The sequence below is a fragment of the Peromyscus leucopus genome, chromosome 9 (genome assembly GCF_004664715.2).
Source record: "Peromyscus leucopus breed LL Stock chromosome 9, UCI_PerLeu_2.1, whole genome shotgun sequence".
Classification (NCBI taxonomy): Eukaryota; Metazoa; Chordata; class Mammalia; order Rodentia; family Cricetidae; genus Peromyscus; species Peromyscus leucopus.
In genome coordinates this window covers 3606585-3629214 of record NC_051070.1, presented here as the reverse complement: position 1 = coordinate 3629214, position 22630 = coordinate 3606585, and the positions used below count along the sequence as shown (strand labels likewise).

At 46.0% G+C, this 22630-nt stretch overlaps 1 protein-coding gene across 3 annotated transcripts in view; it reads left to right on the top strand.

The window, feature by feature from the left end:
* Window positions 1–4790, top strand: part of Ipo5 (importin 5) — a 49917-nt gene extending 45127 nt beyond the window's left edge. For all 3 annotated transcript variants that reach the window (XM_037208317.1, XM_037208318.1, XM_028868228.1), the window contains 4 exons: window positions 844–1063; window positions 1530–1758; window positions 3390–3531; window positions 4086–4790. In XM_037208317.1, the coding sequence (XP_037064212.1) occupies window positions 844–1063; window positions 1530–1758; window positions 3390–3531; window positions 4086–4172 (678 nt within the window). In that variant the 3' untranslated portion in view covers window positions 4173–4790. The remainder of the gene's footprint in view (window positions 1–843; window positions 1064–1529; window positions 1759–3389; window positions 3532–4085) is intronic.
* Window positions 4791–22630: the final 17840 nt, after the last annotated feature.

Here is a 22630-nt window from a genome sequence, read left to right as displayed (position 1 = left end):
AGAGGTGGAATTTGCTTCATACTTTTTTAGTTATCCAGCTTAGTGCATTGCCCTGTACGTTTTCTATATCCTCTCAAGAAACAGAAGGGTCTTTACTATGTACAGTCTGCAATAGTGGCCTGTGGTTAGTCAGTTTGTCTACTTGATTTTTAAATACCTTACAGAGGTTACAATTTGGAACAATTAGCAAAGTAAGCACAAGTAGATTTCGCACCTCTGCTCCCACACGTGCACAGCTTCCTTCTTACACATTAACAGCCACCCTCAGATAGTAGGGTGTAGCCTCCAGGAGGATGCCCGTGCCTGGCAAGCACAGGCAGACACACACACACACACACACCATTTTGTTACTCTACTTTTGAGAGACAGTCTTGCTAAGTAGCCCAGACTGGTGTGGAACTTGGAGTCCTCTTGTTTCATCCTAAGAAGCTGGGACTATAGGCCTTTGCGGCCAGGCCCAGTTGGAGGTCGTTAACTCCTGAGTTCAAGTGATCCTCTTACCCTAGCCTCCTGGGTTGCAGGAATTACACAGTACTATGTACTTGGATGCCTCCTCTACCGCCTACCTTTTTTTTTCTTACAAAGTAAATGTATGAACATCTCTGCCCTGTCAATTTCTCCTGCAGTATGTGGTCATATTGTGGGACTCTTACAAATCATAAAAGTTCTGTACTGTGAAGTTACTTTAAATGTATGTATTCCTTCCAATGTTTTTGTTGTAAGAAGTGGTTACTATGTTTCCATTTCCTGTATTGGATTCATTCTGTAGGCAGATAGTTCCTGATGAATTGTTTGCAATTTTTGTCCCAGTATTTAGTACTTAAAGGGGAATCTCTTTTATAGTGTCCACATAGACCATGGCCAGACAGACAATGGGGATTGTGCATCTTCGATGATGTCATAGAACACTGTAGTCCAGCCTCATTTAAGTATGCAGAATATTTCTTAAGGCCAATGCTCCAGTATGTGTGTGACAACAGCCCAGAAGTCAGGCAAGCTGCGGCATACGGCCTTGGCGTCATGGCACAATATGGTGGAGATAACTACCGCCCTTTCTGTACAGGTACTTATGTTCTGCTTTGTCCATTTCATTCCAGGCAACCCTTCAGCCCAACCTTGTTCTCACCACACCTGGAAGCATTCTGTTCCGATTTCTGCTTTATTCTCCTCTAGCCACCCACCCGTCTCTGGTTTTAATTTTATCCCCCTCTCCCATCTATAGCACAGACTGTACCGTGAATGAAAGCACGTGTCACCCTTCCTGCAGGAACTTCTGCAGGGGAGTGTAAGGCCTGGGTGGAGGCAGTAGAAGCAGAGGCTGCAGGGGTGGACAGGCTCTCAGCCGCAGCCCTGACGTGCCTGTCCATGCTTAGTGTCCCTTCTCTCACATACAGTCCCGGGAGAGGAAAGCCAAGAACATAGGCTTCCTCACACTCGAGCAGTTAGCAACTGGACCAAAGTCGGGGACATTTATGTTCATCTGCATCAACATGAAGTTTAGCTGACCTGTTTTTACATGTTTGTTTTAGAAGCACTACCACTGCTTGTAAGAGTTATTCAGTCTGCAGATTCTAAGACCAAAGAAAATGTCAATGCTACAGAGAACTGCATCTCCGCAGTGGGGAAAATCATGAAGTTCAAGCCTGACTGTGTAAACGTTGAAGAAGTCTTACCACACTGGTTGTCTTGGCTTCCTCTACATGAAGATAAAGAGGAAGCTGTCCAGACCTTCAGTTATCTGTGCGACCTGATTGAAAGGTATGCAAGCACAGAAATAAGGCCGGCGTTCTTTCTTTCCTTGGCCCAGAAAGCTATGAGGTTGAACCTCACTTGTGGCCAGCGGTGCGTTGTGTATATTTGAAATAGTACTTGCTTGTAAGGCATGTGAAGCCTGTCACACTTTAGCCCTTGTATAAAGATCTGACTTAGAGTTCTTTGGAGGATCATGTTAGCAAATACTGTTGGAAGAAAGTTACCATCAACTGTTTTGTTGCCCACTACACTTGCTGTATGGATCAAGAGTTGGTGGTAGCCAGTTATGATAGCACATACTAGAATCAAAGCACTGAGGAGGCTGAGGGGGCCAAGATGGCTGCAAGTTCAAGGCCATCCTTGCCTACATAGCAAAAGTCTCAAAAAGGAAGTGGAGGCTAACAGATGTGCTGTAAGGGTTCACCAGGCAGGCATTGTGATCTGATGCTGGGCTATGATGTCACTTACTCAGTTTTGTACCCTGAGTGTTTAAGCTGCAGCAGCAGTGGCTTTAGAAACGTCAAAGCAATTCCTTGGCGTCCCTTTTATTCTGCAGCCTCTAACCATGACTTTGATCTTGACTTTCACTGTTAATTTCCGATAGAGTTTGGTTCACTCATCTATCCAGTAGAATTCCTGGAATTTTTTAGGATGTTCCTTCATGCCTGCTTGATTCAGCTTGATAAATACTGTGTGTCCCTACGGAGGTAGGTTCTCCTGAGGAGTGTGATAGTTACCCACAGACTACACTGTCTTGTGTCTGAAATATCGGTCCTCAGGCTGTTTGGTCTCCTTGGAAGTGACAACTGTCAGTGACTTCCGCTCACATTCACTATTAACGTTTCTTTCCATTACGCCTGCCTGAAGTTTATCCCCTCGTTTACTACTCTTAAAACACCCAAATGACCCTTTTGAAACTGTTTGCAACAAATGTTATTCTTGGTAATGTCATGAGGTTTGTTCTTTTGTTTTGTGATACTAGTGACCAGACCTAGGAGTCTCACTTGTGCTGGGCAAAATGCTCCATGTTTGAACCCTCTTTTTAATCTTTGAAACAGGGTCTCACTAAGTTGCCTAAGCTGACCTTGACAGTCCTCCTCAGCCTCTGCTGGGTTTACACACTTGAGACAAGACTGTCTTGGTTGCCAGGCGGTGGTGGCTCACACCTTTAATTCCAGCATTCAGGAGGCAGAGCCAGGCCGATCTCTGTGAGTTCAAGGCCAGCTTGGTCTACAGAGTGAGATCTAGGACAGGCTCCAAAAAAACTACACAGAGACTCTGTCTTGAAAAACCAAAACCAAACAAAAAACAGACTGTCCTGGGGCTTGTTTGTGCTCTTGGTTCCTTGTGTTATGACGCAGTGCAGACGGTTCTAACACGGAGCGTGTGGTTCTCTTGCCTGCCTGAACAGAACCTGAGAGATGAGCCGAGTGCTTTTCCCCGAGTTACACTGGGAGAGCTGCAGGTCCACTGAGTCAGTCAGACCAGCTGGCTCTCTTCCTACTGAACCATAAGGACATGCAGCCTTAGTGACCATGTAACTGTTGTGTACAGAGCAGCAGAGGGAAGTGTGATTGATCGTGAGGAATTCCTCTCACAAATTTTATTTATAAAGGTGTTTGATTTTCTTTTGTCAGTAATCACCCAATTGTTCTTGGCCCAAACAATACCAACCTACCCAAAATATTCAGTATAATTGCGGAAGGAGAAATGCATGAGGCCATTAAACATGAAGACCCCTGTGCCAAACGCCTGGCCAATGTAGTTCGCCAAGTACAGGTAAGCTGGATGGGTTGAACTGGACAGGGGGTAAGTAAATCACAGTGTCAGGGGCTCTGCTGGCTTTTAATCTACATTAGGAACTAACATTTAATGAGCTGCGGAAATTGTATTTTTAAATCAGGAAGCTTTGAAATGGGTTATTAATATGTTCTACCCTTTTGTTCTCACTGTCAGAGGCAAAGTCTTCGTCTTCAGCTTGAGCATATTAAGTCCTAGTATGTAGCAGATGGTCATTTTCAGAATATCTGAAAGAAAGAAAGATGCAGTTTATTAATGAGTTGTCAGAACCAAAAAAAAAAATATAAGTGACTTACTTTGACTTCATGTAGTATATAGGTTGATCCAAGGTGCCAGCTAATGGGATAATTTTATTGATTTAGAAGCAAAGAAAAATTTCTGTAAATAAAATGAACTTTGAAGAACAGATTTCTTAGGTTTACAATAATCATCAGGTTAAGCTCTAGAGTGTCTGGGCACTGTTGTAGTCTGTGCCTGCTGTTACTGAAACACTGTCGTGATCACTGTCTAAAATGTATGCAATTTCTCCCTAGACTTCTGGAGGATTGTGGACTGAATGCATAGCACAACTCAGTCCGGAGCAGCAGGCAGCCATACAGGAGCTCCTGAACTCTGCCTGACGGGCCTTAATACCACCTGCCAGAAAACTAACTCCAAATAAACGTTTACCCTTTTGTTTAGGTTTCTTTGTTTTGTTTTTGAGCAAGAGAGCAGTAGTGTTGTGTGTAGGCCATTCTTCCGGAGCCGCGCACACAGGAAAAGCAGCCTTGTGTGCGGAGTGGACTGCCGTGGATCTCCTCTGACCACAGAGGAGATCCCCGTGAGCCCATGGGAGCACTGCGGAGTATTTTTCTATTGCTGTGTCCCACCGTGCAAAGGCAAAGAGGAAACAGTTCCTTTCCTCACTAGACCTAAAGAAACTTACGGAAATCCAGATCAGTTAATCCACATAGACGTGTGTTAAACAGACTGGGAGACAACCTAGTGTTCATTCTATAAAGTGGAGTGAGATCTGTGTGGGGTAGAAAGAAGCCTTTACCCAGCCAACCAGCCGAAAACAGCTGATGACAAGCAAGCCTGAGGCTGTCACTGGATGTCACTGTTGGTTCTTTCCCCCAGAGGGCTTACGCAGTGACTCGGTGTGGAGGCTGTCCCACGTCGGCCCTTGAATGTGAAGTGTCGTTGGCATGTCTGCAGTGGTCTCGTTCACTCCTCAATAAACAGCATTGAAATACAAAGAGGCTTGTGTAAAACTTAGTACTGTCTGCCTGTGATTCCTTTCCTGTTTTCATAGAGAGTGACCTGATATTTTTTTAAGGGATAGTTCTGGCTCTGAGTGTTTTTCCTCCACATTTTCTCTGCAGTACAGCCTTGAAAATGTGTCCTGTCTTTGCAGTCTTCACGGTAATTCAAGCTCACTTATATGACTATTCTGTTCACAACTGGTATTCTTAAGGTTTGCAAATTCAGCCAGCTTTTAAAAACTAGGATTGTTCTTACTAGATCAACAAGATTTTGGCTTAGTATTTTCATTGCAGATTGTAATTGCTTTAGAGCCACACACAGCATTGAATTTTTTAATTTTACAGGTATTATGGCTAAAATTATTTACTGAAAAGCTCAGTAAAATGAAATTTTTTTTCTTTATGTGTTAATCTCAGAACAGTAACTGACTAGCTGTTGTTTCTTTAAATAATTTTCTAAGGGATCTTAATAGATTTCTGTTGAAACCTCAGTGTTAACATTTTCATAGTTTGTACTAAATTTAACTGTGATAAAAAATGAGTTTTATGCATAAATCAGAATTTAAAATTAAACATTTCTTTCTTTAAATGATTTGCATTACTTCATTAAAACAAAATTTGGAATGAAATGGAAGATAAAATGGATTCTATTTAGACAGCTCACTGGTTAGCGCGTGTCCTTAGACTATATGTTCAGCTTCTAACTACCGCATGGTTAGTCGGGATACTGCGGGATCTGGCAGAAATATATATGTCAGTGACTTGGGCAGTAGTCAGTGCTTCCAGCGGGTGCTCTGGGCCTCTTGGAGAAGGGAGCTTGGTACTGTGTTCCCTGGGGAGGAAAGCAGGTACCGTAGAGCAGCAGCGCTCTGCTCCAGCCTGAAGCAGGGCTGGGCGCTGGTGCCCGTGCAGTGTGGGTTGGGCTTTTGTTTACTAGAGTGCTCCTGCACTCTCAGAAAAGAAGCTCATGAGAAACATGGCCCACCTGCCAAGTGGGGGTGGTAGTGTGGTCAGGAGATGTTTGGAGAGAGCTAGTGTTTGCACTGGGCTAAGTACTTGTGAGAGCAGGTACCTTCGCATCAAGCACTAGTGGGATCATTAAGCACTAGCAAGGCCCACGAGTCCTGAGAAGTGCATTGGTGGTACACATGCCAACTGGCAAGCGCAAGACTGGCATTGAATTGAGGTAGGGAGGACAGGTACTAGGGATGGACCTCTGTGTGCATGAAACAACCAACTCAACTAAGATGCCCGGTGACTAGGTTCTTTATGTTACCTGGTTATACACACTTGGATGGGGGAATTCGTGGTTTTCCCTGTCTGTAACACTCTAAGTGGCCTTGCATGCCAGTGAGTGGGACATTTTATGAATTCAAACTTTTGGAGGGAGTAACTGTATGGCTCCACCATTTCTGAAAATTTTGTAACAGTGCACACTCAACATAACCCAATTTTTGAGTATTTTTAATGCTGTAAATTAGAAGTAAAACTCTCTCAGTGGTAACTGGATACTCTGTAATGCGAGGCACCTTTATCACAGCTCAGGTTGTAGCTTGGCTTAGCAAATGTCAATAAGTAAATAAATACTCTTGATGCAACTGGTCTCCTAACAAATGGGGGATGCACAATTGGTAAGCATTTGTTTATAACAACTAAGCATTTATTATCTTGAAGGATTATCAGCAAGTAGACAATTCAAAAGGCTAAGTAGCCAACTAAATGTTTCCCTCAGCCCTGCCCCATCTGCCTAGATTATTGTTGCATCCATTTCCTCTCTTTGTCTTTATGGGACTTGTTTGCTTTGTTGTGTGCATGAGTGCTAGCCTGCTGTGTATGTGAGTCTGGGTACTCTGCCTGCAGTCCTGAGGAGGTCGGAAGAGGGCATCAGATCCTGGGAGTTGTGAGTGCTGGGAACTAAATTCCTGTGCTCTGTAAGAGCCAGTACATGCTCTTAACCACTGAGCTATCTCTCAAGCTCCTAATAGAGTTTTACTGGTTTTAATTACTGTTTTGGTACATTTATAAACATGCATGTTCTATGGTGTCATATGGAGGTCAGGACAAGTTGCTAGAGTTTTGTTTTAATTATTTTAGTACATTTATTAATATTGCATGTTCTGTGGTGTTGCATGAGGGTCAAAGGACAAGTTACCAGAGTTGGCTCTCCTTCCACTGTGTAAGTTCTAGGGCTCGCTCAGACTGTCAGCCTTGGCAGCAAGCACCTTTACCCACTGAGCCATCTTGCCAGCCCCTGAGACTGTGGGTTCAGGGGAAGCGGCTCAGCTGGTTCAGTGCTTGTCTGGTATGCATGAATCCTGGCTTCAGGCCTGTGTAAACCAGGTGTGTTTCAGACAGGACCAGGAGTTTAAGGTCATCTCTGGCTACAATAGCAAATTGGAAGCTAGCCTGAGCAACCTGAGATCCTTGTCTCAGAAAACATCCAGCAACATGAGACCCATCCTCTGAAGGAAGACTGGTGCTGCAGTTTGTGACTTGTCTAGCAAGCGTGAGGCCCTGGGTTCAATCTTCAGGAAAAGGAAGAGCCGAAACTTCTGAGCAGGCTGTGGCACAAGTCACAGTTTCACAGTTGATTCCTGCTGGACATCTCAGTGGTAAGGTGCCGGGCAAGAACATGCGAGGCCCTTGGGTGCATTTCCAGCGCATCAGAAAAATGAAAAAGGTTCTTTCTTCAAAAACACAGGCCTTCCGTCTGGTGTCCATGAACTGTTCTCGTAGGAAAAGATTGCCCAGGTCCATGTAGGAAAAGCCAGGCGCCTACATTGCAAGTGTCTGAAGAAAACAATGGAGAGCTAGCAAGAAGTGGACGAGTCACACTGAGAGGAGGTGCTCCTTAAGGAGAGACTGGCCTGGACAGTGGGGGGTAGAAGGTGTCTGCTAGGTGCCACCGCTTCCTTCTGCCTCACAAGGGATCCAGGACTCCAGAGGCTGGGAGTCAGAGCTGAAGGAAGTGCCCAGCTGGCGTTCAGCCGTCGCTGGTGGCCTGCCGAGCTCCACTGAAGGGTAAACCCCATGAAGTCCAGCAGAGGAGTACAAAGCAAGAGCGGATACAAGTGGGGTCCTGGCTGCCTCAAAGTCCCCATAACTGACTGCAGATGGAAGAGTTCCACTCCCAGGGGCTCTCTGCCCCTCCCCAAACTGCCTAGACCTGTGGCTTTAGCAACACCCCACCAAAGCCACACTAACTTCTGTGAGGTCCAGAACAGTGGCAGTACATAGATCTCTTCTACCAGGGCCTCCAAAGGTTTCCTGATTTGTGTGTTCCAGAGTGTTGGTGATAATTGGGATGATTTAGCTCAAGTACTGAATTGGGTATTAGCTGTAATTATCTTGATGACAGTTAACACCCCTGTCCTGGGGCCATGGCCCAGTGAATCATTTCTAGATACCAACCAGCAAGGACCTGGGATGTAGTGTGGTGGTAGACTGCTTTCTTAGCATATGGGAAGCCCTAGGTTTGATTAACACCATGGAGAACTTAGGAACACCTACTGAAAAGTTTGCTGTCATTTCTAAAAAAGATCCAGCTTAATTTCTTCAGATCCAGTAATGTAGAGGGTGGAAAATGCTTCTTCAGTCCTACATGACAAAAGTACATGGGTGCTTAGATTATAGTGGACAGGGTTTCTCTGCATAGCCCTGGCTGTCCTGGGACTCTGTAGATCAGACTGGCCTCAGAGCTGCCTGGCTCTGCCTCTTGAGTGCTAGGATGGGTGCTTAGATGGATCAGACAGTCTCCATAGCTTTAAACTAGTGTGGCTGTTTTGCTTACTTTTACTGAATGGGCCACTGGGAACTTGTTCACAATTCACAGCCTTAGAAAACAATCAGTGAAAAGTCTGTTGCTCCTGTTCTTCTGAATGAAAAACCTTTCATACTTGATCCAGACAAGCACATTTGCTTGACTTCATTTGCAACCCTCTCTAGAAGGAAATAGGCATTCCTGTAAGTATCCATGTCTTTCTGATGGGGAGGACTCAGGCAGGGAAACACTGAGCAGTGAACATCCTCTACTTAACCCAGCCTAGATTGGCTAGCCATTTAAGTCAAGAGTGAACATCTTTCCCCCTTTGCCCCTCTAAAGTGTCTACTGTATTGTGGCATCCTTGCAGGAAGTTGGTAGTAGCAATCCAACATAACTGGAAACAAATTCCCATAAGGAAAGATTAACCTGTGTGCCATGGGTTAAACCCAGTGCCTTACACATGCCAGGTAAGTGCTTGCCTGAGTTTTTTATTACATGGGTTGAATGCACAGATCTGAGCATGTATGCCATGATGTGGGTATAGAGAAGAGAAGACAAGTGGGACAGAGGAATCAAATTCAGTGTCAGGCTTGACAGCAAACACATGCCCTGAACCCATGTTCTACTTCCATGAAGAGATACCATGACCAAGTTGATTTTGGGGGGGGGGGGCACGCGGATAAACAGGGTTTATTTGGAAGACAGCCCCTGACCACACATGTAGCTGGAGAATTTCTCTCTGGGTCCCACCAAGTCCCCACAGACTTGCAGCCCACTTATAAAATAAACACAGACGCTTATATTATAAACTGTATGGCTGTGGCAGGCTGCTTGCTATCTGTTCTTACATCTTAAATTAACCCATATTTATAAATCTATACCTTGCCACATGGCTCGTGGCTTACCAGTATCTTTCATCATGCTTCTCCTCGTGGCGGCTGGCAGCATTTCCCTGCCTCAGCCTTTCACCTCCCAGCATTCTCCTTGTCCTGCCTACACTATCCTTCCTGTCTGCCTACTGGCCAATCAGTGTTTTACTTATCAATCAATCATAGCAACATATATTTACAGCATACAGGACATCCCACACCACACAGAGGATGCAGTCTAGGACAGCTATGCAGACAGCTTGTCAACTTTCTGATTTTCTTTAACATAGGGGGTCGGGTAGACTACCACACCCAGGCATCCTGCAAAGTAGGTGGGTCGCCTTAGGGAGCAACCTTACCCACTCAAAAATTCTTCTCACATCAGCAATGGGGACTCAGGCATCACCCCGTGCTGTGGGATTGTTGCTGGAGGGCTTCTCTCCAGGTTCCCCAAGCCCCGCAGTCCCACAATCCACTTATAAAATAATCACTCAGACGCTTATATCACTTATAAACTGTATGGCCGTGGCAGGCTTCTTGCTAACTGTTCTTTTATCTTAAATTAACCCATTTTTATAAATCTATAGCTTGCCACGTGGCTGGTGGCTTACCGGCGTCACTACATGCTCTTCTCCTGGCGGTGGCTGCAGTGTCTCTCCCTCCTTCTGACTGTTTCCCCAATTCTCCTCTCTCTTTGTCCCGCCTATACTTCCTGCCTGGTCACTGGCCATCAGTGTTTTATTTACATAGAGTAATATCCACAGCATGGGATGGTCTGTATGTCAAATGTGTTAGCTCTGATTGGTCAATAAACACTGATTGGCCAGTAGCCAGGCAGGAAGTATAGGCGGGACTAACAGGAGATTTGAGAGAACAGGAAGGCGGAGGGAAACAAGTGGACTGTTGGATTGCCGGGGCTTGGTGGGACCCAGAGAGAAAACTCTCCAGCTACAACCCCGAATCGTTAATTTCCTTACTCATAAGTTTAAGGCATGACCAAGTTGATTCTTAAAAAGGAAAGCGTTTGTCTGGACACTTGCTTACAGTTTCAGTCTTAATCCATCATCACCATCATGGCAGTGTGCAGACAAGCATGGTGCTGGAACGATAGCTGAGAGCTTTACCTCGTGATCCTCAGCTAGAGAGAGACTAGGCCTGATGTGGGATTTTGGAATGTCAAAGCCCACCCCTAGTGACACTTCCAGCAAGGCCACACCACCTAATACTTTTAATCCCTCCCAAACAGTTCTGCTCCCTGGTAACCAGACATTCAAAATATATGAGTCTATGGGGGTCATGCTCATTCAAACTGTCACATTCTGCTCCCTGGCCCTCTTTGGCCATATCATAAAGCAAAAATGCATGCAGTCCAACTTCAAGTCCCCATAGTCTATAGCAGTCTCAACACTATTTAAAAGTTCAAAATCTCTTCTTAGACTCATGGCAATCTCTTAACTGTAATCCCCTGTAAAATAACAATCAAAAAGCAAATCAAAAATACTTCCAGCATATAATGGCACAGGATATACATTACTATTCTAATAGGGAGGAAGGGAGGAAAATACTGGACCAAAGCAAGAATTAAAACTCAGCAGGGCAAACTCCAAACTCTGCATCTCCATGTTCGATGTCAAAGTGTTCTTCAGATTTCCAACTGGTATTGCCTGCAACACACTTCTCTTAGGCTGGTTTCCCCCTGTTAGCAGCCCGGCAGGTATCCTACGACTCTGGCATCTCCAACATCTCAGGGTTTCCAATGCAATCCAGGCTTCACCTTCACAGCTTTGTACAATGGCCTCTCTGGACCTTCATGCAAGGACTGCCTGTCCTTGGTGACTTTCATTAACAACAGAGGAAGACTGCACAAACGCTTTCCTCTATCCTTGACTCTTAGGGTAGAGAGCCATGTGGCCAAAGCTGCCAAGTTCATCTCCTTGCTGGGCTGTAACCTGGGCCTCTCCTTGCATTGCATTTCATAAGCCTTATGTTTTTGCTGATTTCCTTCACTACAAAGATTTCCTTTCATTGCTTTTCACGATTTGGAGGCTCAGCTGGGCAGTCTTTCCCTGAGACCACTCCCCTTGTTCCATTTAGCATGAGACTTTAAACATTATCTCCTTAAGCACAGGACTTGGCACCATTACACTTCTCCTTTTCTCCTCAAACTGTCCGTTTTGTGTTTCTTCCCGCCCCACTTGACCCTTCTCATATATCTTCAGAAAAGTCATCACTAGTAACCACACAACACAATCCGTGCTAGGCTGTCTCAGAATCTCTGCCAACACCATTAATCTAAAACTTCCCAACTTCGCCTCAGGCAGGTTTTTAGGGCAATAGTAAAAAGCAGCCATTCTTTGCCAAAATATAACAGGATGGTCTCTAGGCCAGCTGCTAATATTCTTCCCCTCTTAAGTTTCTTGAGCTGGGCCACCCACAGCTCACATGGCCCTCAGCACCACTACCTGTGTTCCAGTTACTAGGGTGGACCACTAAGTTCTGCTTAAATCATTCAACTGCTTTTCTGGTCCACAAGTTCCGAAGTCTTTCATAGTCCTCCAACAAATAGCGTAGTCAGGCCCCAGCACAGCAATGTGTCACTCTCTGGTGCCAACTTCTGTCTTAGAGTTCTGTTGCCATAAAAAGACACCATGACCATGGCACACTCTTACCAAGGAAATTGTTTAATTGGGGACTTGCGTACAGTTTTGGAGGCTCAGTCCATTATCATCATGGCGGGAAACATTGGGGGCATGAAGTCAGTCATGGTGCTGGAGAAGTAGCTGAGAGTTCTACATCCTCATCAGGCAGTAGAAAGAGAGACTGGGCCTGGTGTGGCTTCTGAAACCTCAACAGCCACCTTCCTCCAGCAAGGCTACACTTGCTCAAATGAGGCCACACCTTCTAATCTTTTTCATCCTTCTCAACAGTTCCAGTTCCTGGTGACTAAGCATTCAAATATGTGAGCCTATGGGGGCTGGTTCATTTATTCACCACAGCCCCTCTCCACAATACTAGTAGTAAAAAGGCTGTCACGGTGTGATGAAAATGTCCCTGCAATATGCACCCGTACCAAAGCCCTGCTCTGCACCCCAGAAAGGAACACAATTACAAGGTGGCTTAGAGGTAAAAATAGCAGAATAAGTGTCGGTGGGTTGGTTTTTTAAAAGTTACAGTGTAAACAGCTATAGTTCTGGAGGTGAAGCAGACACTACATAGGGAAAGCTGGCTTTAAGCCTGCCCGGACACCTCAGTGAGTGGAGAGAGGTGGGGTCATTCACTCTGCCTGAGTGGCACAGAAATCAGGAAGCCAGTTAGCTCCCCTCCCAGGCTGCCCTTTAGATTTGCGTTTTTTGTTTGTTTTGTCTTGAAACAGTCGCATGGAGCTTAGGCAGGTCTCAAATTCCAGAATGACTATGTAGCTGAGGCTGGCTTTGAACTCCTGATCCTTCTGCCTCCACGTCCCGAGTGCTGGGATGACAGGCATGGCTGCTTCCCAGACCTGCGCTCCTCACCTCACTTGAGTTCTCACAGGGCCTTGCAGATGAAATGTTCCCCCATTTTCTAGGGAGCAAGCAGGCAGGAGTCTCGTTCTAACTGAAAATTTTACAGTATCTAGTCAGTTGTAACTCAGCAAATTCAGCAGAGAGGTTGGTAGTAAATACAATAAAATAATAGAACTTGTCATTTATATTGTGGTTACCCTTCTTGATTGTGTTTTTTTAATGCGTGTGTGGATGAGTGTATATGTGGGATGTGTGCATGAATACAAGAGCCCACAGAAGCCAGAAGAGGGCATCACATCTCTTGGAGCTGGAGTTGGAGACTGTTGTGAGCTGTACAATGTGAATGCTGGGAATGAACTCAGGTTCTCTACAAAAATAGTAAATGCTCTTAATGTATAATTTGATTTCTCTTTATGAAGTATTCTCAAATCAAAGATGATGACCAGCCACATCCAACAGAAGACTTTTACAGTTCCTATTTCTGTTTTATTCCTTAAAGCTGCCAATATGCCATGTGGTGGTGGCACATACTTTTAATCCCAGCACTCGGGAAGCAAAGGCAGACATTTCTGTGAGTTCAAGACTGGTCTGGTCTACAGAACTAGTTCTAGGACAGCCAGGGCTACACAGAGAAACTCTGTCTCAAAAAACCAAAAATAAATAAATAAATCTGCTGATATTATACGTTTTTCATCAATAAAATATATAACTGAGTAGATTTTTTTTCCCTATAAAATTATAGTATAAACTCACTGAACTCTTCATCTTATTGTTGATAAACCTTACAGGTACACAATTTGTAAAATAAATACCTTAAATCTCAAACAGGAATTTGCATATTTTTCTTATACAGGGGCCATGCTGATTTCTCTTGGTCCAAATTTGTGTATGTGCAGCTGAAATCAGCAGTGTTGGGATTTAAAACCTGAGAATTATGTTTAAGGAAAGATTTTTGCTCCTTCCTATTAATTTGTATGCAAAGTATTTTCAGTTGTGTATTTAAGGATTCAAAAGTCCTCAAATAATTTTGTTTTTGTCTTTTGTTTTTCAGTTATGTGTATGTGTCTGGGTTTTGTGCATGTGAGTGCAGTGCTTACAGAGGCCAGAAGGGGGCATCAGATACAGAGCTGGGGTTATAGGTGATTGTGAATCACCTTGTGTGGGTGTGTGGATGCTGGGAACTCAACTCAGTTTCTCTGTAAGAGGAGCAAGCACTTGACCACAGAGCCATTTCCCACCCCCACCCCCAAATAATCTTACTGGGACATAAATAGCCGCCCACACAGCAAGCATGAAGAAGGTTGTGGTGGTTTAAAAGAAAATGACCACACCAAAGGAAATGGCACTATTAGGAGGTGTGGCCTTGTTGGGGGAAGTGTGTCACTGTGGAGGCGGGCTTTGAAGTCCCATATATGCTCAAGCTATGCCCAGTATTTCAGACCACTTCCTGTTGCCTGTGAGTCAAGATGTAAGAACTCTCAGCTTCTCCAGCACCATGTCTGCCTGCATGCTGCCTTGCTTCCCACCATGATTCTAAAGCCCTGAAACTGTAAGCCAGCCCCAATGAAATGTTTTCCTTTTATAAGAGTTGCCATGGTCATGGTGTCTTTTCACAGAAACAGACAAATGTTGCTGAAGTTTTTTAAGTGGTGAAGAATCACAATTGTTTACATTATGAGCCCTTAGGTATGGTTTTAAGATGCTGTTTGGTCTTTTAAAATTTTTGGTAATGGAGAAAAGCTTTGAAAACCTTGAGAGGGCAGTAGAGGAGCATCACTGCTTTAAGAAGTGTGGGAACAATGACACTTAGAATTTTCCCATTTTGAAAAAAAAAAACAAAACAAAACACCACCACCACTAACTCATGCTAAGGCTGTTTCTGAAAAAATCTTACTGATTATACTGAAATCCTTCAAAGCTGAGGCCTGCTCCTCAGTCATCAAGTGTGCTAGAGCAAGTCCAGGAGAGGGGCCGTAGAGACGGCTCAGTGGGTAAGAGCTGGCACTGCTCTGGGGAAGCCAAAGTTCCCAGCGCCCATGCCAGGCAGTCTTCTGGCTTCTAAGGGCACCGCATGCATGTCCGCATACCCACACACATACACATCATTAAAAATAAATCTTTTTAACTGTTTTGAGGTGACAAGGTGGGAGGACTTGGGGTGTGCCTGAGAGCAGCAGGGGCTTTCTCGGCTTGGCGAGCCTGCCTGGCTTGGTGGGTTAGGACTGTGGAAACTCCATAGCCGCCAAGGCTGCTCTGAATCAGTCTCACACTCAAAGATTACATTCCCAGGCCCCAACGGGTGTTAGGAAAAGTTTGTTATAGATGGAATAGGTAGGAATTGGAGGGGCAGAGGGCAGGGCTCCTATATGGCAGGCATGTGTCCCAGAAAATAGGGCACCCCTGAACTGTTCATCTTGGGGCTTTTAAAGGGGTGAGGCATGGGAGGACCATGTCCTGGTATGCCAGGCTGGCCAACCACAAGGGGTCCCCTGCCTCCTCTCAGTTTCTGTCACATCCTCACTTAGAGTTCCCAGGCAAGGGTGAGAGAGAACACGGAGCCAGAACTCTGTCTGGCATCCCTGGCCTCCACAAGGGCATTCTCCGAACTGCTGCTTTGGGCTTTGCCTGATCCTAGCACTGGGGGCGCTGAGGCAGGAGGAATGCTGTGAGTTTGAGACTAGCCTGGCTACAGAGCAAGATAGGTCATGTGGTTATCACGAGAAACTAGAACCCCAAAGGCAAAGGGGACTGTTAGGGACTGTCACCTGGGGCTCTTTGGGCTGGGGAGATGCATTCAGGCCATGCCTTGCCCAGAGTGACTATTTCACAAGCGGCATTTGGCTCTGTTCTGGGTGCAGATGCAGAGCCAGATGACACCAGCGTCCCCCATGGGAGCAGGTGGATAATTAAGTAAAAAAAGTGTCACCTGTAAACTGCTCTAGTATACCAGGAACACGTCGCTGGCCTATGAAGAACACAACACCCTGGACCCCATAAAGCAAAAGACATCTAACACCACAATAGTAACCTGCTACCTAGCTACTTGGTTTGTGTTTCAAGGGAAGAACAGAGAACACACAATTGTTCCTAGGATTCAGTTCACCATAGTCCCCACTTGTGGTGATATGTACCCTAATAAACTTTGCCTGAAGATCCAAGAACAGAACAAGCCACTAGATTAAATATAGAGGCCAGGCAGTGGTGGCACACACCTTTAATCCTAGCACTCGGGAGGCAGAGATCCATCTGGATCTCTGTGAGTTCAAAGCCACCCTGGACTTCATGAGATTGACTCAGCCTAGGGGAGAAACAGAGCTAGGCAATGATGGCACACACCTTTAATCCCAGCACTTGAGATCTCATGCCTTTGCTTGGGAAGCACACACGCCTTTAATCCCAACACTAGAGAGGTTGAGACAGGAAGTGATGGCTGGGTGGAGAGGCATATAAGGCGTGAGGAGACACGAACTAGAGGCTTTTCAGCAGAAGCATCCTTTTCAGCTAGAGGCTTTTTGGGCTGAAGCCCTTTTGGCTGGAGCTCATTCAGGCTGAGGAGTTGGTGAGGGAAGAGGTGGTGGCTGTGGCTTGCTCTGCTTTGTTGATCTTTCAGCTTTCACCCCAACACCAGGCTCTGGGTTAATTATTACAGGACCATTTTTGCAGTTCGAGCAGCACCCACTGCTGGATGCAGCCCACTAAATGCCATTCATCTGCCCAGCAGTGTGTGTTCGTCTGAATTCCTGGCTTGGCCAGTTGTCTCTGCAGTTTGCTCAGCTCTGCCTTATTTTGACCCTGTGGCCCTGAGCAACTCCAGCAAATTCTCCAATAGGTTGTCAATTTCTTGTCCCCTCAAGCTCTCAGTCTGCCTCTAGGAAGGCTTTTTGTTTCTTTTTTAAAATTCTGTGGCCTGTTTAACCTTTTGTAGCTATTCTGTAATTTACAAATAGATCTGTATTACTATGTGACGTGTGATATGTGATATGAAAATTAATATTGGTAATTTAAACTGGAAGAAAAGCTGGTAGGGGGGCACTCATGAACTCGTGGTAGCTGTGGTTACCTGCACGGTATGGGGGCTATAATGCTTCAGATGGATAACAAATGCCCCTGTAGTCTTGGCCATTTGAACACTTGGTCTCAGGTTGCTGGCACTGCTTAGGGAGGTCCAGGTCCAGGAGTGCAGCCTCGCGGAAGGAAGCATGTCGCTGGAAGTGGGTTTGGGAACTTCACCGACTTATGCCACCTTCCAGATGTGAGCTCTCAGCTTCCTGTTCCTGTGGCCATGCCTGCAGCTTCCTGCCACGCCCCTCTGTGTGAGAGGCGCTCGTTCCTCTGGAACCATAAGCCCAAATCAACTCTTCTATAAGCTGCCTTGACCATCCCAGGAGCAGGAAGTCACTAATACAGGGCCCAGGAACTTTCCTCATGGAGTTCCTCAGGATCATCCCTCCACGGGAGGGCTGGGGGGGGCTCAGCATGTCTAGATAAACTTGCAGTCAAGGACTACCACGGGAGGGAAGTGGTGTGGTCACTGGCAAGCTGCAGAGGTTCCAGTGAGTCACCTCACACCCATGCTCATGCAGTTCAGTTTAGTAGATTACTTAAATTAAAAAAGCCATGGGAATAAGAAGAGGACACACTGGGGAGCTGAACGGTTAAGAGATAGGGGGGGGGGTGTGGGGAGTCAATATAATCAAATACATTTCATAGATATATGAAAGTGTCCAAGGATAAGACAAGTTTTTTAAAAGATTGGAATAAAAGAGCCTGTGTTTTCCAGCCGTGAGGGGTGCCAGGAGAGCCTGGAGTGCCTGCAAATTTCATCAAGGAAACTGGTGTGGCTTGTGAGTTTGTTGCCATTAACTACATCAGGACACAGATGTGCACACCTGCTTCTGGGGCCGCTGCTCACAGATGTGCACACCTGCTTCTGGGGCAGCTGCTCACAGATGTGCACACCTGCTTCTGGGGCAGCTGCTCACAGATGTGCACACCTGCTTCTGGGGCCGCTGCTCACAGATGTGCACACCTGCTTCTCGGGCAGCTGCTCACAGATGTGCACACCTGCTTCTGGCACAGCTGCTCACAGATGTGCACACCTGCTTCTGGGGCCGCTGCTCACAGATGTGCACACCTGCTTCTGGGGTCGCTGCTCACAGGAGTTGCTGTTTGTATTATTACCCAATGGTCCTCCATGTCTGGCAAGTGATCCGAGGGGGCAGCAAGCTAAAGCTGCTGAGGCTGGGGACTAGATGCAAGTGTTTCTAGAGATGCTGAGGCCTCCCAAGCCCTCCCCGTGGAGGAATGCTCCTGAGGAATTCATATAGTCGTCAGGAGAATTGTAAAAATGACCTTCCCCTAGTTCAGTGCCTGGTAAATGGCAGCTGACTTGACTCTGACACAGTGGTGCTGTGATGACCTAACGTTACTGTGTGTGTGTGTGTGTGTGTGTGTGTGTGTGTGTGTGTGTGTGTGTGCTTTACCTGCATCTGTGTCTGTGCACCATGTGTGTGCCTGGTGCCCACAGCACCCAGAAGAGGGCACCAGATCCCCTGGAGTTGCAGGCAGCTGTGAACCACCTCTCGTGGGTGCCGGGAACAACCCAGGTCCTCTGCACAAGCGGCAACACTCTTAACCACTGAGCTGCCCCCTCCCCACCCCCACCCCCACCCTCTATTGTTGCCTTTAAAGCAAGGTGGAATTATCAGCAGAATTTTGGTCTGGAGTGGTATGGTTAAGCAAAGAAGTAAGAGGAATTAGGAAAAATCATGAGGGTTCTAGAAGCAGAATGTGGGCGCCATGGGCCCTGGCCCCCGACTGGGAGTGGCTGCGGCCTTGCTTGCTGACCTCGATCAGATGTCCTCCCTATTCAGATTCCCTGCCAGTATCCACCCTTCTGAATGCTTAGGGGAAGTTCCTTGTTGTGTATCCTGCATTTTGGGCGTTAACTACTTAGATGCAAGAATGTAGAACATTGGGTCTGGAATGTAGACCATTGACAGCGAACTTTTGCCCTCCGGGGGTTCCTCCATTTGTGCTGTAAGCCTGTATGTATTTAAGGTTTCTTCCCTCTTTCAATAAAGGGCATTCGACATCCAATCGTACGGATGACCCGCTGTCTCTTGTCTCTATTTTTTAATCCGCAGCCCTTCGCTCGGACATGGTGAACGGGTATTGGTAATGCGGGTGTTACCGCTACAGCAGAACAGTAACAAAATACTAGAAGGTTCAAAGAAACCATCAAAGAGAAATATTAGAAAATGTAAAAAAGTCACCCCTCTAAAATGTAAGTTAGGCTAGCTCTATCTGTTGAACACATCTCTTGTTTTGTTTTGAGACAGGGTCTCACTCTAGCCAAGGCTAGCCTCAAACTCCAGCCAGTCTGCTTCATGAGCCTCCCAAGTATAGGTGTGAGGCAGCCCACCCAGCATGGGCACATTTCAGAAAAGGAGTCATGTGCCATCTGGTGTTAGGGTTTCACATTGTTAGAGGTCTAACATATGCCTGTTTAAAAAATCATAGCCTTTATGATAAAAATATGTGATTTTTTACATAATGCTGGACTTAGCTTAGAGTCTATCTTGTCATGTGTACAATTTGAATGCATTTACTTCTCCTACACAAAGCACATAATAAGAACTCTCAACCTACTGCTTCCTAGATAGTCAAACTGTGTGTGCTAAAATGTATGGTGGCCCAAAGGATAATCCTATGAGTGAACATGGAAATTTCCCTCCCACAGCATGAGCATTTCTGTTCCCACCACCTAGGAAAGAGGTGGATCCCAGATTAGGGATGGGGTCTGTACCAACAGGTTTCTGACCGGAGGATATAGGTCTTTGTAGTTGGTTGGTTGGTTTGTTTGTTTTGTTTTTCAAGACAGGTTTTCTCAGTGAAGTTTTGGTGCCTGTCCTGGATCTTTCTCTGTAGACCAGGCTGGCCTGGCTCTGTCTCCCGAGTGCTGGGATTAAAGGCGTGCTCCACCACCGCCCGGCTGAAATTGGTTTCTTTTCCCTCCAGGAATTGTAAAACCAATAGCACGACCAAGCACGGATTGAACCATTGAAGAAGCCTTTATTCTTAGCCAAGAATACAAGAAGTGGAGAGCTAGGGAGCTGGCCCAGTGTGGGAGCCCACAAAGGTTTCCTAGTGAGATCTGAGCTTGTTTTATACAGCAGGGCTGTACTCGGGGATGGCTTGACCATGTGCATGGTTACCAGGTGTTTGGAAGGGTCTGCACTTGGCTGTGCTGAGGGAGGTCTTTTGCTCCACCCCTTGGAATTCTTTTAAAGCCCTTTAGAAGAGACAGAAGGGCTGTGGGTTTTGACCCAGGCCCTCCCGAGGCTATCCTGTGTTTCTCTTTCCTCTCATCGTCTAGGCATCTCTTTCTGTCTAAATATTTCCCTCTTCTCCCTGCCCAGGAATACCCTGGTCGTAAAAGTGGGGGCCGGTCCCCCACAGCCTAGCAAATGAAGCACTCTGCTTCATGAGAGCCGGAATTTGAACCCCTGGAACTTGCCTGAGAAGCTGAGCAGGGGTGCTCATGTAACTCCAGTGCTCAGGAAGCAGAAATGGGGTTCTCCAGAAAGCTGCCAGTGCCCAGCCAGGAGCTTCTGGGGAGAGAGAGAGAGAGAGAGAGAGAGAGAGAGAGAGAGAGAGAGAGAGAGAGAGAGAGAGAGAGAGAGCCTGCTCAGTAGTAAAGTGGAGATAGGGTGTGGGGGACACCCAATATGGACTTCTAGCCTTCACACACACGTGTATATACACAAAATATGAGAAGTGGGAGATGAACTCAAAAATCAACTCTACCTCTCCTAGGGAGCCAGAGGTTATAAACTGAATGTTAAAAAAAACGAAGGTGAGTGACATTCATATGTGCTCCAGGAATGTGGGTGCCACCTCTTTCCTCTCCTTTATGGTTCTTTCCAGCCATTTTTACTGCAGCTGCCAACTCTTTGGTTAGGGGGAGGTTGTGTGTCAGTCAGCATACAGATGGGGAGTTAAAAGTTGTCTGTCTCTGGCAGCCATCTTATGTCAGGGACAAGGACAGAATCTCTAGTTAGTGGAAAAATACAGACCCCCACCCCATAAGACAGGGAACTAGATCATCTTACAGTCAGGTTGCCTAGCAACAGGACATTGAATCAGAGCCCTTGATCTTTCACCCTGTAAACATCCTACAAACATCCTGTTAGCTTGCCCCACCCTATGCAGATAACAGCTTCTTGCTTCCCGCTACCCTGCAGGAACTATATAAACCCTCCTGGAGAAAAATAAAGTTGCACCTTGATCAGAATCTTGTCTTGGTGTATTTCCTTTGTGTCTCCTGTCCCTATCGTTCCGTCCTTAGGGTGGTTGAGTTCCCGTTGAAGCCCTGCTGGCCGGGGCAATCTTAGGTCCATGCAGTTTGCCAGCCTGCTGAAGCTGGACTGCTGACCTACAAGATGGCCTAGCCTCCACGCTACAATTAGAGCAGGATAGTCAGTGAGGCAGCAGAGTTTCACACACAACCAACCCCATGACCAGGAAGACATTCTGTCAGAGGACCCTTGAGTATGGCTCTGCTTAAGGCAGTATAGAAGGGGAAAGAAAATGGGGGGGGGTGTGTGAGAAAGGAATGAAACCTCTTGCCATGGGACATAGTTTGCCTATCCTGCTGACTGAGAGTCAAGAAATTTGAAGAGACTCTGACTCTAAAACGATGATGATGATGATGATGATGATGATGATGATGATAATGGTGATGATGGTGGTGATGGTAATGATGGTGATAGTGATGGTGATGATGATGGTGATGATGATGATGATGGTCTGGTAATGGTGATGATGATGGTGATGATGGTGGTGATGGTAATGATGGTGATAGTGGTGGTGATGATGATGATGGTGATGATAATGGAGCTAGGCATGGGAGTTCATGCCTATAATTATAGCACTTAGGAAACTAAGGCTAGAAGATTGCTATGAGTTTGAGTTCAGCCTGGACTACATAGTGAGTTCTAGGCTAGCCTGGGCTATGGTGTATGACCCTGTCTCAAAAAAAAAAAAAAAAGTAAAGTAAAAATAAACAGAGGAATGGGGTATGGCTCAATGATATAGAGTGCTTCCCTAGCATGTATGAGGCCATGGGTTCAATCCCTAGTAAATCAGTGACATGAGCCAGAGACTGCCACACTGCTGCTGGTAGCACACGAAGAGTTCTTTGAAATACCTCTACTCAGGTGAGTCTGGGGTTTTTGGCTCTACCTCAAAAAAAGAACTTGAAAATTAGTGAGTGTGAAGCTGCAATGTTTAGTATTCATTGTAACTTGACAGAGTCTAGAATCACCTAGAAGATGGGCCTCTGGGCATGTCTGTGAGGAATTATCATGGTGTGGGAAGATGGATCTTAACTGTGATTGAGACCATTCCCTGGACAGAGGACCCTGAACTGTGCAAATGGAGAACGAGAACTGAGCAGAAGCATGCATCCATTGCTTTCTTCTTCTGACTGTGGATGCCATACGGCCAGTGGCTTCAATCTTCTTCTGCCTTGACTTCCCCACCTTGATGGACTATGAGCTGAAATAACCCCTGCAGTCGCTTTTGTCAGAGTGTTTCATCACGGCACCAGGAAATAGTTACTAGAATATGGAAGGAGGCACCCAGGGAGTAGTATCCTGTGCACGGCTTGTGCTGTTCCAGAGAGAGGCTCCTTCA